The sequence below is a fragment of the Gouania willdenowi genome, chromosome 8 (assembly GCF_900634775.1).
Source record: "Gouania willdenowi chromosome 8, fGouWil2.1, whole genome shotgun sequence".
NCBI classification, from domain to species: Eukaryota; Metazoa; Chordata; class Actinopteri; order Blenniiformes; family Gobiesocidae; genus Gouania; species Gouania willdenowi.
In genome coordinates this window covers 24,341,897-24,354,921 of record NC_041051.1, presented here as the reverse complement: position 1 = coordinate 24,354,921, position 13,025 = coordinate 24,341,897, and the positions used below count along the sequence as shown (strand labels likewise).

General features: G+C 37.3%; 1 protein-coding gene across 3 annotated transcripts in view; it reads right to left on the bottom strand.

The window, feature by feature from the left end:
- The window catches only part of cacnb1 (calcium channel, voltage-dependent, beta 1 subunit), a 49,331-nt gene that overhangs the window by 6,843 nt on the left and 29,463 nt on the right, over positions 1-13,025 (bottom strand). For 2 of the 3 annotated variants that reach the window (XM_028454746.1, XM_028454747.1), the window contains exons 5-10: positions 10,302-10,438; positions 9,532-9,599; positions 6,266-6,426; positions 1,830-1,910; positions 587-645; positions 395-504 (exon numbers count right to left, since the gene is read on the bottom strand). In XM_028454746.1, coding sequence (XP_028310547.1) covers positions 395-504; positions 587-645; positions 1,830-1,910; positions 6,266-6,426; positions 9,532-9,599; positions 10,302-10,438 — 616 coding nt within the window. Of the gene's footprint in view, positions 1-394; positions 505-586; positions 646-1,829; positions 1,911-5,909; positions 5,939-6,265; positions 6,427-9,531; positions 9,600-10,301; positions 10,439-13,025 lie in introns of all 3 variants that reach the window. The other variant, XM_028454748.1, reaches the window with a different exon arrangement.

Here is a 13,025-nt window from a genome sequence, read left to right as displayed (position 1 = left end):
AGCGTTGTTTAAAGATTTCATTAGCATTGATCAACCTGGTATTGATGGTATTTATGTTTATAAAGACAGATTTTGACGTGATCAATGCGTGAGATCACATGATCACACAAGTTCTGGTTGGATTTTGTCCCATGTGACAATATTTGTTTTGTTTTTTATTAGTTAACAAAATTATCAATATATTTTCATTGAGTTTAGTTGTTGCACGATATATCGGCCCACCCTTGGTGCTTGGGAGTCCCAGTCACTAGTAAAACATCAGTGACTTCATTGAGCACAAAAACCAGACTTAAAGAAACATAGATATGAAATATAGATAGGGGGACAGAAGGCTCAGTAGAACGATGAAGATGAACACATTCAGAGTGAGTAGATCCTCAGTCCGTGGTCTTACCCAGGCTGGAGCGCGTACTAGAGCGCTCGATGATGGTGTGTTTGCTCGGGTTGTTCAGGACTGAGCGTTTGGCCAGAGAGATGTCTGCTGTTACCCGTGTGATGGATATCCTAAAACAAAAAATCCAGTTTGATGATAAGATGAAGTCTTACAGAGGGAAAGCAAACGCTCAGAGTATTTATTTTTTTTTACCTGCCCTCAAACTTGTGTTTCAGAAAGTCGAAGAGAGCTTTCTGCATCATGTCTGTCACCTGGGGAACAATGAATGTGAGAGAGATACTTACACTGCAACACCAAACATATCATATTCAATACATGAGTTTTGGAACTCTCTACATCAGTATTTTTCAAACTTTTTTGGCTTTCTCTTCCTTTTCAATGGAAGTACCCCCCTCCCCTTATGCTGAGAATACTGTGATAAAACAACTATAGAGCATAATGATGGAATTACTGAGTTATAACATTTTAAAGAATTTCATTTTGTAAATAATTGGAATGAAGCAATATTTAGTAATAGATTTATTGCTATAGTTTTTTTTATATATATAATTTACGATCATCTTCCTTCTGACGTCTGGGGATCATTTTGTGTGGGTTTTTTTGTCTTATTTTGTGTGTTTTTGGTGTCATTTTGTGTATTTTGTTGTTATTTGTCTTTTCTTTTTATTATTTAGTTTATGTTTTCTCTTATTTTGTGTGTTTTTGTTGGGATTTAAATTTTTCTATCTCAGTGTGTGTGTTTTTGGTGTCGTTTGGTTGTTTTTTTATGTTGTTTTGTCTGTTTCTCAGTTATTTTTCTGTATTTTGTAGTGATCTGTGCATTTTTATTGCATTTAGTGTGTCTTTGTCGTCGTTGTGTGTGCTGCTGGTAATAGTAAGTGCTTTTGGTGTCATTTTGTGTATTTTGTTGTTTGTCCGTTCTTTTTATTGTTCAGTATATTGTGTGTTTTTGTTGTCGTTTTGTGAGTTGCTGGTAATATTTAGTGTGATTATCATTTTTTTTTTACTAAAAATAAACATTATAAATCCCAATATTTTTAGTGCTTTCATTTGTTAATTTTCCTCTCTCTCTCTTTCGCAAGTGTAGTGCCATCGCGTACCCCCATTTGAGAAACACTGATGTACATGATCAGTGTGATCGGTGAGATTTTTCTTGAAAAACCTGACGTATACAACTATATACATGCATCACAAGGATACTCCACCATGAGGCAGTGCTTTTGACAGCTCTAATGTACATATGAAATGTATGTAGATATAGATACTGTAGCTAGATGTCTTTATAAGTATATGTACCGGTATATATGTGGGTATGCATGTAGGTACATTATGTTCACATGTTATTTATCCTTTTTACTGTTGCAGCAGTAACAAAACTAAACTTAAAGAGCAATACAAAAAAAGCAAAAATCATCATGAGTGAACTTTCTCTTACTTCGTAGCCTTTGAGTGAAGGTCCGACTAGAATGATGGGTCTCATGGAGGGAACCACATCATATGGTGGGACGTGCTCCATCTGAAACAAGGAGGAAACTCATGTTGTCATATTGGGTTTGAAAAGCTCACACAGTGAACAGCAAAGCTCCCCTCACTCTGTATTCTCCTCTCCTCTGTGAGAACACACAGTGATGGATGGCCAGTCGCAGCCTTTGGACTCTATTTGTTTTATTGAGTGTCTGTGAATGTTTGTAGGCATGAATCAATTTCTCACTGACAGCACCGGCTTCACTTTCACTATCTGCAGTTCCACACAATCAAAGTTTGCATAATTAAAGCAGGACTCCTATTGTCGGGGGAGCTTTCACTGCCAGTCACACTTCACATCTCCCTCAGTCATTGTCAGGGTTGGGGTCAATTATAAATGTAATCGCGTGATAGATAATTAATTATAATTATGGCGTAATTATAATTGTAACAGTAATTAAATACATCTGTTGCTGTTGTAATCATAATTTAAATGTAATTGAGTTCAGATAATTGACTTTGTAATTGGCATGGAAATTATATAAAAACTACAATTTATTTAAACGCAAACCTGGGGAACCATGTTACAGTTCTAAGGCTTACACACATGTAGTTAACAATTATTAAAATGTGCTTCATATCAAGTTTTCTCACTACCGGTCAGTTCTCTTAAGGATAATTTTATCTTTTCTTTTAAATAAATTGAAATTGAGGGGTATAATGACCAAAAAGAGGCTCAATATTTTTATGGATTAGGAAACCTAACAAGGCAACAATTTTTTAGTGTATTTTACAGCTGATTTAAGACATGGGACAAACCGACCCGTTATCATATGAGATGCTAACAGAAATAACACAAAAGGAAGGATACATTTTATGGTTTTTTTTTTTTAACTATTAAAGACTCAGTAATTATCATTAATTGAATTTGAACATTAGTAATTGAGAACCGAATTGTAATTGACTTTCAGTGGAAAAATAATAATTGTAATATTAATTGTAATTGGAAAAAATACTGGTCACCGTAATCATAATTTAGTTGTAATTAAACATGGATAATTAAAGACGGGTGAGGAACAAAACAGAGCATTGCACCCCAAATCATGACTGACTGTGGACATTTCACACTGGACCTCAAGCAGGTTGGGTTCTGTTCCTCACCCGTCTTCCTCCAAACCCTTGGACCTTGATTCCTGAATGAAAGGCACACTTTACTTTCATCAGAAAAGAGGACCTTGGACCACTGGCCAACAGTCCAGTCCTTTTTCTCCTCTTTTTTTTTCTGCAAAAACTGAAAAATAAATGGTGATTTCTTCACAGTATTCTAATTTTTTGAATTCCTGTTTTTGTAGGTTTTAGGAGCAGAAAGCCCAAATTATGTAAAAATAAACAAATAGATTGTGGGCCTTGAATCTATAATCTATGAAAGTTTAACTTTTTGAATGGAATTATGGAAATCAAACAACTTTTCCATGATATTCTATTTTTTTTTGGAAAGAGTCTGCATTTAAAAGCTACTGAATAATTTTAAATATGTGAACATCAGATGCTCATTAGTCAGGTCAATGAGGCGTAAAGTAAGTGTTCAGACAGGAAATAAGATGGACTGATGTCCCAGTGTTTGCAGGTTTCTCATTTTTAACTTATATCATGCAAATAAATATTATCCCGCTTGCTAACCGTCCCACTGCAGCTGGGAACACCTGCTGTAACATTAAATAAACCCCACAAAGACTTTTCCACTATAGTTGTTCTCATAAAAACACCACTTTCATTCACTGTATTTATAAAAGAAAGAAAAAAATCCTGTCCTACATACAATGATACATGAGTCACTTAAACTTTGATAGATACACTGGATCTAACATCCAACACTGTGACTTACGCACAACACCCACACATCATCCATCCAGCAGCACAGAAACCTCACAATGAATCACAACAACAGGGATTTATCCTGACATTCATCGATAAACAGCAGCATTTCAGCTAAATTTTAGCTACACATCCGAATGAGTTTGTTCAATGATGAAACCCAATGTGTTTTCTCATTTGCTTTCATTTGTATTCCAAGCGCTCGCTCGCTCGCTGTGTGGATGGAGGAAGTACTAAAGTGTCCTGCTCGTTGACATTACGTTACATAAAGTCGAGCTACAGAGGCTCATTTCACATCATTTGTATTCAGAGCAGCTAAAAATACCTGTTTTGAAAGCACACAAATGGCTCTTGTGAGTACAGAGGCAGAGTGAAGTACATGAGCAGAAGTAGTGAAATGAGAAGCGACATGGGGTGATATATTGTACTTTTGCTCTTCAGTTGTATTGTATATAATTGTAATTGTTGTTTTTAAAGGACTTTCATAAAAATGACCTTATGGTAATTTGACTGCTCTCCTGTTATCTTTAGCTTTCTCTTTTCTTTTTGTCTTATTAATGGATATTTATTGCTGCTGTAACATCCACATTCACACTTTGTGGGAATAATAATCTTAAATTAAGATGAATACACCATGGACAAGACACCTTTGCCTAATCCATTGTCATTTCATGTATTTCTGTTCTCATGTTGTTGTTTTGTATATTTTTCTGTTAATTTTGTGTATTTTTGTTGTCATCTTGTGAGTTTTATTTTATATGTTTTTTATCGAGTTAATTTTACTTGTTTAATTTGGGGGCCAGACAAAATGATCCAGTTCCACATGTTTGATTTAAGCTCTATTCAAGCTTTTTGACTCTAAAAGGAAATCGGAGTAAATTGAGAAAATAGGAGTACATGTAAACTCTGCACAAAGGAGTTCAATGTCTCCACCCTTGAACAGAAAGTGCTGACCAAGAGACAAATGTGCTGATTTTGATCTTTTAAATCGCAATTGCTTTTAAATAAAATATTAGGTAAAAGAAAGACAATTTTTTTTGTTAGTTAATTACATTTTTTTTTAGGGGAAGTTGTAAAAGAATCATTAAATGGGTGGCCTGCGGCATTAAACTCCAACCTGAGGTCCATCAAGTAGGATAAGAACAACAATGAATTATACTTTTACACCTGATGAGACTAATGCCATAAAAGTCAGAATTAAAAAATAATAATTTAGATAGTGATCTTCATCAAACAATAACTGAGTGTAGTCAAATCTAAAAGTGCGTAATGTTAAATCAGCCTATGAGAAGTCATCTCAAACAGGGGGATAGCAGGGGATAATAATTATAAATGTATTTATTTTATGTTAAAATAAAAATAAAGATAGAAAAAGGATCTTAAAAAATAAACTAATCAAAGCTAATGGTGTCTAATCAGCGATTACCTTTGCTTTAGGTTTTTTTTAATTAAACGACAAAATGAAGTGATTTAAATTAGAATTAAACAAAAGATTGTTTTCCACATAAAAACACATCAAAGTAGTGAAAAACAAATGTGACCAATATTTTTGTTTCGATCACCAGAAATGAGGTGGATTTTAAGATTTAATAATTCCCTGAGGGTAAATTCTTAAACATAAATCTAATACTATTGATTCATTATTATAATTGGATTTTACTGCACTGTGTGTTTATGAGCTGAAGCCAGTGAACAAACTGACTAAATCCTTGGTAGTGTTCATTTGATGGTACTGACAGCACGCTGTGCCTCATTTAAGCTGTTTGATGATTCAAAAATCATTATTTGAGCCGTGAAATGTCTTTTTTTTTCTAGGCCTGTTTCCTCAGCAGCTGAAAGAGCATTTGATTGAAATTGTGCTGAAAAGCATAAAAGCAGCGGATTGCGCGCGGCTGTCAGTCACAGCGGCCCTCGTAAGGAAAACGAAAGCATGTCGTGGTGCGTTCCAGCCACAGTGTGACTAACAGGGTCTGCACATGCATCTGTGCGCTGACAGCTGGAACACAAACGACTGCGACGTCAGTGTGATTTACAAATAACTCTGTGAATGGTTTCACCTGAGGAGTGTCTGTAAAGGCCACATTAGGAGAGTAAACAGCGTACATTAGAACAGGAGGAGACAAAGATGAAAAGGGGACATTTTTTTGGATGGTAGTCAAGAACAAACCACACTCACCGACTTCTGTTTCTGTTTAGCGGGACCACCTACGATATCATTCCACACAAAAAGCCAAAGGAGAGGAGAAAAAAAGCATAAAATAAAAAATATGGTTAGTCGTGGACATGTTAGAGTTAGGAGGGACATCAGTAGACAAGCTGTTTATTTATTAAAGCGGAGTTTACACAGTCAGAGCATCAGTTAGTTCAACAGCGATGTGAGTGAGCGTTGTGCCTGAAGGGCTGAGCGGGGTTAGACACAGGAACCACAGGAACCAGGGCTAGTTCAGCTGTGAGCAGTTACTGGGGAAGGAAAGGAGATCACACAGGTGGAGGAAGAGGACGGAGCACCACGTCCTGAGCCTCCCATGTTACCTTCTTAAAGAAGGGCAGGCGGTGGGCGTTGGCCTGGGGGGATGTGACGCTGCCTGACATGCCCTTGGAGGAGCGCGTGTCACCCTGAGACTCAGGGGGCTCCTCAGCATCCAGGTCGGAGGGGTCAACGTCAAAGGACACGGTGGACATGTCCACGTGAGCTAAGAGTAGGGAGGGTGCGGTGCAGGGAAGGAAAAGAGACCGAGCCGGATGATACAAAGAAGAGAAAAGAAAAGGAAAGAATAAACAGAAAGAAAGAAGTGACAAAGTGGACCAAACAGAGCTTGAAAACAGGAAAGTTCAAACTGCTGGAGGCGACACATTGTAGGCCTCATAGATCAATTTATCAAGACCATTTACTCAAAACAAAAAGATATAAAAAGTTTAAATTGCCACTCGAAAGTTTGTTTTCATCTCAACTGTAAACACTCACTTGGTAACATTGTGGGGAAAGTTTTTCTGATCACATTTTGTAATGTAAGTCCTGTAAACAGATGCATCAAAGAGTTTTTACTTCATTCTTACGATAATAACCACCACGCTCTGGGGCAAACTGACAGAAGCAAGGCCTCCATAGTCTGTCATCAGTCCCTCCGACCACCACCAACCCTCACTCACACAACACATTCATACTAGGCATCGTGGGTAAAGTGCTTTGCACAAGGACACAACGCCAATGACTTGAATAGAGCGGGATTTGAACCCCCCCAACCCTTCGGTTATTGGACTGCCCCGCCTCATTGTTTGTTTGTTAGCGGTATTAAGTCAAAAGTACTTTACAGATTTTATTAACATCTAAACCAAAGACAGACCTTACACGGTGTAAGGTCTGTCTTTGGAAGATTCCATTAAATCTTGGATCGAGATTGTAAAATCCTTATCTCTCATCATTGGTGTAATTTAAAAAATGTATATCTCACTTCGTAATGACCATCTTTATGAAATTTAACTCAAATATGTCATTACATCAGATTCATCATCCATCATCCAGATCAGATCCAGATTTCATCGCCATCTTTCAAAAACATGAGTGTGTCCATACATTGTGACATACTGTATGGTTATTAATGGGAATGGAAATTTATTCCAAGCCTTTAAAAGTGTGAATGATAATGGTACCATGATCAGGATCATAGGCGGCAATTTAGGGAGGGATGGGGGGGAGATGTCCCCCCATTTTCTGTCAAGAAGAAAAAATGGGTTGACTGTGTCACCCGGGTCTTCCATAGCCAAGGTTTGTTAGTACATTGTTAGTGAACATTAGCCTGTTGTCTATTCCTAACTGTGTACATACTTTCTAAGCTCTGCTCACATTCAATCAGTGAAGAGTAGCAGCAGTCCCCCCTGCCCCAGTACCGCCTGAGGAAATAGGTGAGCAGCTGTGTTAAATTAATCAATTATTGAAAAGAAAAAAAACTTTAAAAAAATAATTGTTCTGAAATTTTAAAAAAATGCTTATAGTCTGTATTTATTTGAATCCCTAAAGCCTGAAAACACAAAGTATGGTCAAAAAATCTTCATTTTTTTTTTGGGAACGAAAAGTTTTATTTTCCTTTCTCTTTTCTTATTCTTTGCCAGACAAGCAGGACAGTGATTGGCTTGACTTTATTTTTGTTGTGGTTTGTTCCCGGTTTGCTGTTTAGTGAAAACACCAGAAATATGCTGGGAAGTCACTTGGTCAGAGTTTTTGGGGCAAACACAAGAAATCAAAGAAAGAATGAAATAAAAACACTTCATTTCGTCCGTCTACGGGACTCTACATCCCACAATACAATGCACCAAACTTTACCAACAATGTCAATAAGAGAATGGAGATCAAAACAAACTTTAAAGCATCACTTTCAACCTAGCAAATGAGACCTTCATTATGTCTTCATCTTTTGTCTCCAGCAGTTTTAAACAACAAACCATAATGGCAGAAGTTCTGAAAAGACAGTACAAAGTCATCACAGAGCAAAGCAATAAAGTAGCATGTGAAGGACTGAAATGCTGTGGAAAGAGAAGGTGAAAACTAGAAGTGGAGACAGCTGAGCGATGGAGGTGAAGAAGGCACAGAAGCAGAGGATGAGCACCCACACGGCGCTTTACATCAGATGATTGGTCTCATTTGCTCATTATAATGCTTGGGAACAGAATGACACTCCTGTGGTTCTCTGAACTTAACAACACCCATGTAGCAGCTTCCATGGATGTCTTTGTCAGACGTGGGTTCAAACCTCTGAAGATGTGATGCATCATACACCACAGCATTAAGAGAAGTCCTTTAGCCGGGGCTCGTTCTATTTGTGTTATTACATGCATCATTTGCCTGTAACGTTTTCTCCATTGAGCAGTTGTGTGATTAACCACTACCAGCGTTATGGTTCAGCTGGGGAACATGTCATCTTGTTGATGGTTTTTCTCACACAAAGCCTCACTTATGAAGTGACGAGTCATCAGTGTGCTGTTTTCCAGTTAAACCCATACACCCCATGCACACTCCATCAACTGAAAAACTGCCTCCATGTATTTTCTTCTCATCTCATTGGTCGGCGTGATTCAGCTGATCTGAGATGTACCTGATGTTCTGTGATTATATACAGTCTTGTTATTGACGAAGGATCAAGAAGAAAAAAGTTTTCTATAGAAAAGTGAATGCTAATGCATTAGCTTCAAATTGGGGCTTCCAGGGATAAGCTGCACTAACACAAACATATAATCATTTAACTAAAAAATAACTACCGCTACATTCAGGTGACACCACAAAGCAGCACTTCCCTCATTTGATTTAAAATCTAAAAGTATTTGAAGTTTTTCATAAGAAACACAACTGTTAACATCATTTAATTCATTAAAGGCCAATGGACAGGTGAGCACTTTTTAACATCCCGTCCAATTAAACATTTAGTTTAAAATTAATCAGATCTGAAGCCTCTTTGAATGGCCCTAAAAGTAGTTTCTCTTTCACTGAAGTATCACATCATGACTGCTTATGGATCAATAGACTACTAATCATGACGTTGGAGGTGGGAACCTCACCTCGTGGGTTGTGAGCTGTGGAATAAAAGCCCTTGACCAGAATGGTGGAGTCATGTGAGTCACACTCAACATGTTTCATCAGCGCGGTTTGTTCTCAGGTCTATTTCAGTCTGTTTGAGGTGCTAATGACGGAGCTCTTTGGACTAATTTCACTTCAGACATGAGACATCTTGTGATTCATTATCACCACTGAATCTTCATCCTAGTAAGAGGGATTTCTCACACTGGTTCCCATTGCATCAGCTCACCTGTGCCGGGTGGAGTAGGCCTGCGGGTTCCAGTCGCCACATCCAGACTGGAACTGCCTCCAGATTTACTGTTAATGAAGAGACACAAAATAAAACCAAACATTAAAGCTGCTCAGGACAATCATATTTTAACCAGATAAAGACATAGTGTAGGCCTTTTGGATCAATAAATTAAAGATAATTTGCTAAAAAAAATCTGAAAATTTCAAATTGCAATTTCTGTGTAATCGCCAAAATAAACATCTGTCATTTGGCCGCAATTTTCAGTGAAAATACCAGAAATGTGTTGGGAAGTTACTTTGGCAGAATTTCTGGGGCCAACTCAAGAAATCACACTAAGATTGATGTAAAAACACTTTAATGCATCATCTATGGGACTCCACACTCACTAAAAGAATATTTACAGTGGAGATCAAAACTTCCGAGCAGCTATTTCAACATCTTTTTTATTTTGGGCAAAAGACATTCAAGTTATTGATCTATGAGGCCAAAACGATGTCTTTATCTGATAAAAATATCATCCCAAGCAGCTTTAATAATAGAACAATGATTCAATACAAACGATGAAACCCTTTACTCCTGATGTATGAAGCTATGAGTTTATAATGCACAGTGTGCACAATAGTTGTGTTGCAGTGACTCATTGATCTACTTTAGCTCTTCTGACTTGTTTTGCTGTGCATGATGGGAGAAGTGACTCATATTTGACTTGTTTTCACAATCGTGGTTGTAGTTGTGTTGATAGATACGACAGAGCTTGTCTTTACTACCTGGAGCTGAGTCGGTTTTGTCTCATCCTCTGCTCCTGCAGCATGCGAGTGTTCTCCAGCTTGACCGGGCTGGGAATGAAGCCGACTTCACAGCCTTCCTTCACCAGACGCCCGATCCACCAGTCATTGTTGTACTTCTGTGTGCAGAACAAGCAGCTAGGCGTCAGCCTACACGCCAACATTTGGTTTAGACTTTCACACATTTGTTCTTTTATTGGGCAAAATTAAATAGTCAGAAATCAGTGCTTACATTTTACTAAAACTACCTGAAAGCCTCCAATGAGAAACTGCTGTGGTTTACAGCTTTTCTGGGGTGGAAAACACTCAATTCGCAGCTCATCTATCACATCTAATTTTATGTTTTGGTGTTTAATTTAGCAGCAGATGTTACCACTTGTTGTGCATTTGTGTGCAGTGTGTACGTGTGGTAATCACTTCTGTTAAAATTACACTTTTCCCAAAGTAATCCAACCATTGAGAGTGTGGTTCTAATATATTGGTAGGGGAAGCTCTATCCAAACGTTCAAAAAAATGAAATAGATAGTAGTAGTTTATATTCAAAGTTATAGAAAAAGTTATACTAACTTATTTATGTCAAGCTGATGTAACATGTTCTTCCTTTTTGAGTTACTTTAATATTTTTTGAGTAAATGGAACTATATTTGTTTATAAGTAAGCATAACTTAAAAATACAACTTAAGTTCAACTTAACATAATTAAGTAATAACATGCTAAGAATGATAAAGTTCTGTTATTTCTGTTGTTTCAAATGGAGATTATTTAAAAATAAACGCTCACATAAAATGGGTGGAGATTGCATCGTCTGACCGATCAGAAACATGGAGAAACCACGCAGAGAAACTTACGTTATGAGAAACTATTCTTAAAAAATATGAATAATTCAAATCCATAAATCATACCAAACAACAACACAGTTGCTGCAGCAAAATCAGGAAGGAAATAAATGCTGGGAGGAAATGGCAGACGTGTAAAAATGTGAGATTATACAATAGTAATTCATTGTACAATGAACAGACACACTCTGATCAGTTTCACTTTATTACAGCACAGACTTGTTTCTATTCACATATCTGCCTCATTTTGTGTGCAGTCTGTGGCTCTGATGCTGCGTTCAGTTATTCTACATCATAAGGTAGACTTTTTTTTCATTTTATACAGCCTGTATTATTTTACAGGATTGAGGCTCTCGGTGTCGCCAACAGCATGAATATATGAATGAATTAATGATGCTCCATGAAAATGAATACCTTTCTGTATCTTTCCTATAGGATGTCATCTGGTAAATGAAAGGTTTGCATCATTCCCTATATATTATTTGTCTCTTCTTAGCTGAAAAACACAGGATTATGTTATAAAAAACTAGGCTTTTGGAAAGCTCAGACCAAAATAAAGATTTATTATTTTTGTGTGGATGGAATTCTATTTTAAAAACATGATGTGTGTATGTCATTTAATGGGCTGGGGTGAATAATTGTTTTTTAAAAATACCCGGGTACATGTGTTCAAGGCCTAAATGGTGATCAACCCAGGTAAGAAGTTAACCAGCGTCATAGTACAGCACTCACTGAATAAATCCCGGAAGTTCGTGCGACAGGGGGAAATCCAGCTTTTGTAGTACCGCCCGCAAAAATACACAACAACAAAAACACAAACAAACCCTTTGTTGTTTCCTGCGTTAATAGTCAGACTGGTAATTTTTCCAAATGCTGGCATGAATGTTGATAATGTGACCCTCAGATCAGACAATTACATTTTTGTGGTCCCCGCTATAATAAAAGCTACTCAAATCTGAACTGCATTATGTCATTTTACCAAGCTCTGGGCCAGTGGTTACACATCCACACACGGTTTCATGTTTTTCTGTGATGTGCCCTTTTCCTGCACCTATGTGTGCTGCTCGTCCATAAATGCAAAAATCAAGGCAAGAAAAACCAATTACAGAAATGCGTGGCAGCAGAACTAATCAGAGACACCAAGAAAACAGAGATCTTTAAAAGCTGCATTCATATTTTATACTTTTTCATCAATTATAAGAGTGACAGTTCTTAAACAAACTGTCTTTAAAAAGAGGAACCTCACATTATCTAAGTTTAAGGACACAAAAGAAGAGTTTAATACATTTTTCTCTTGGATTCGACTGAACCATGTCTTATGATACAAAGCTAAACCAACGTAAACTATCAGTTGAAGAAACATCACACAGACTCGCCTGTTACTTCTGCTTCTCTGCCTTTAGCATTTTTAGATTACCTACTTTCTACTGCACTGCAGCTCGTGTTCATGCTCACTCCCACTCATGGCCTGGCTCAGGCTTAGACAGGAGGAGGCAGTGCGCTATGCTGTACCATGAGCCGATACTGGCTTCACACCCACCATCGCCTCTAAATACTAAAGAGGCCAAACCTGAAGCCCTCCTACACTGTCCGAAACTCTCAGAAACTGTACGACCAAAACTACTTTAATGGGATTCTAAACCCATATGACAAAGAAAACTCAACTGGAAGGCTATTAACTGTAAACTTTACAAGTAGGAATGAGACACGATTTAGAAGCTGCATATGAAATAAAAGAGCAATTTAAACCCTTATAAAGCCTTTAATTTTCCATGATCGTAGAAAAAATATGGGAAAAAATAGAATTCACGTTCTGAATTTCTTTTTCTCTCTTTTTATCTAAAATTAGGCCCAAACGTGCCTCACATGC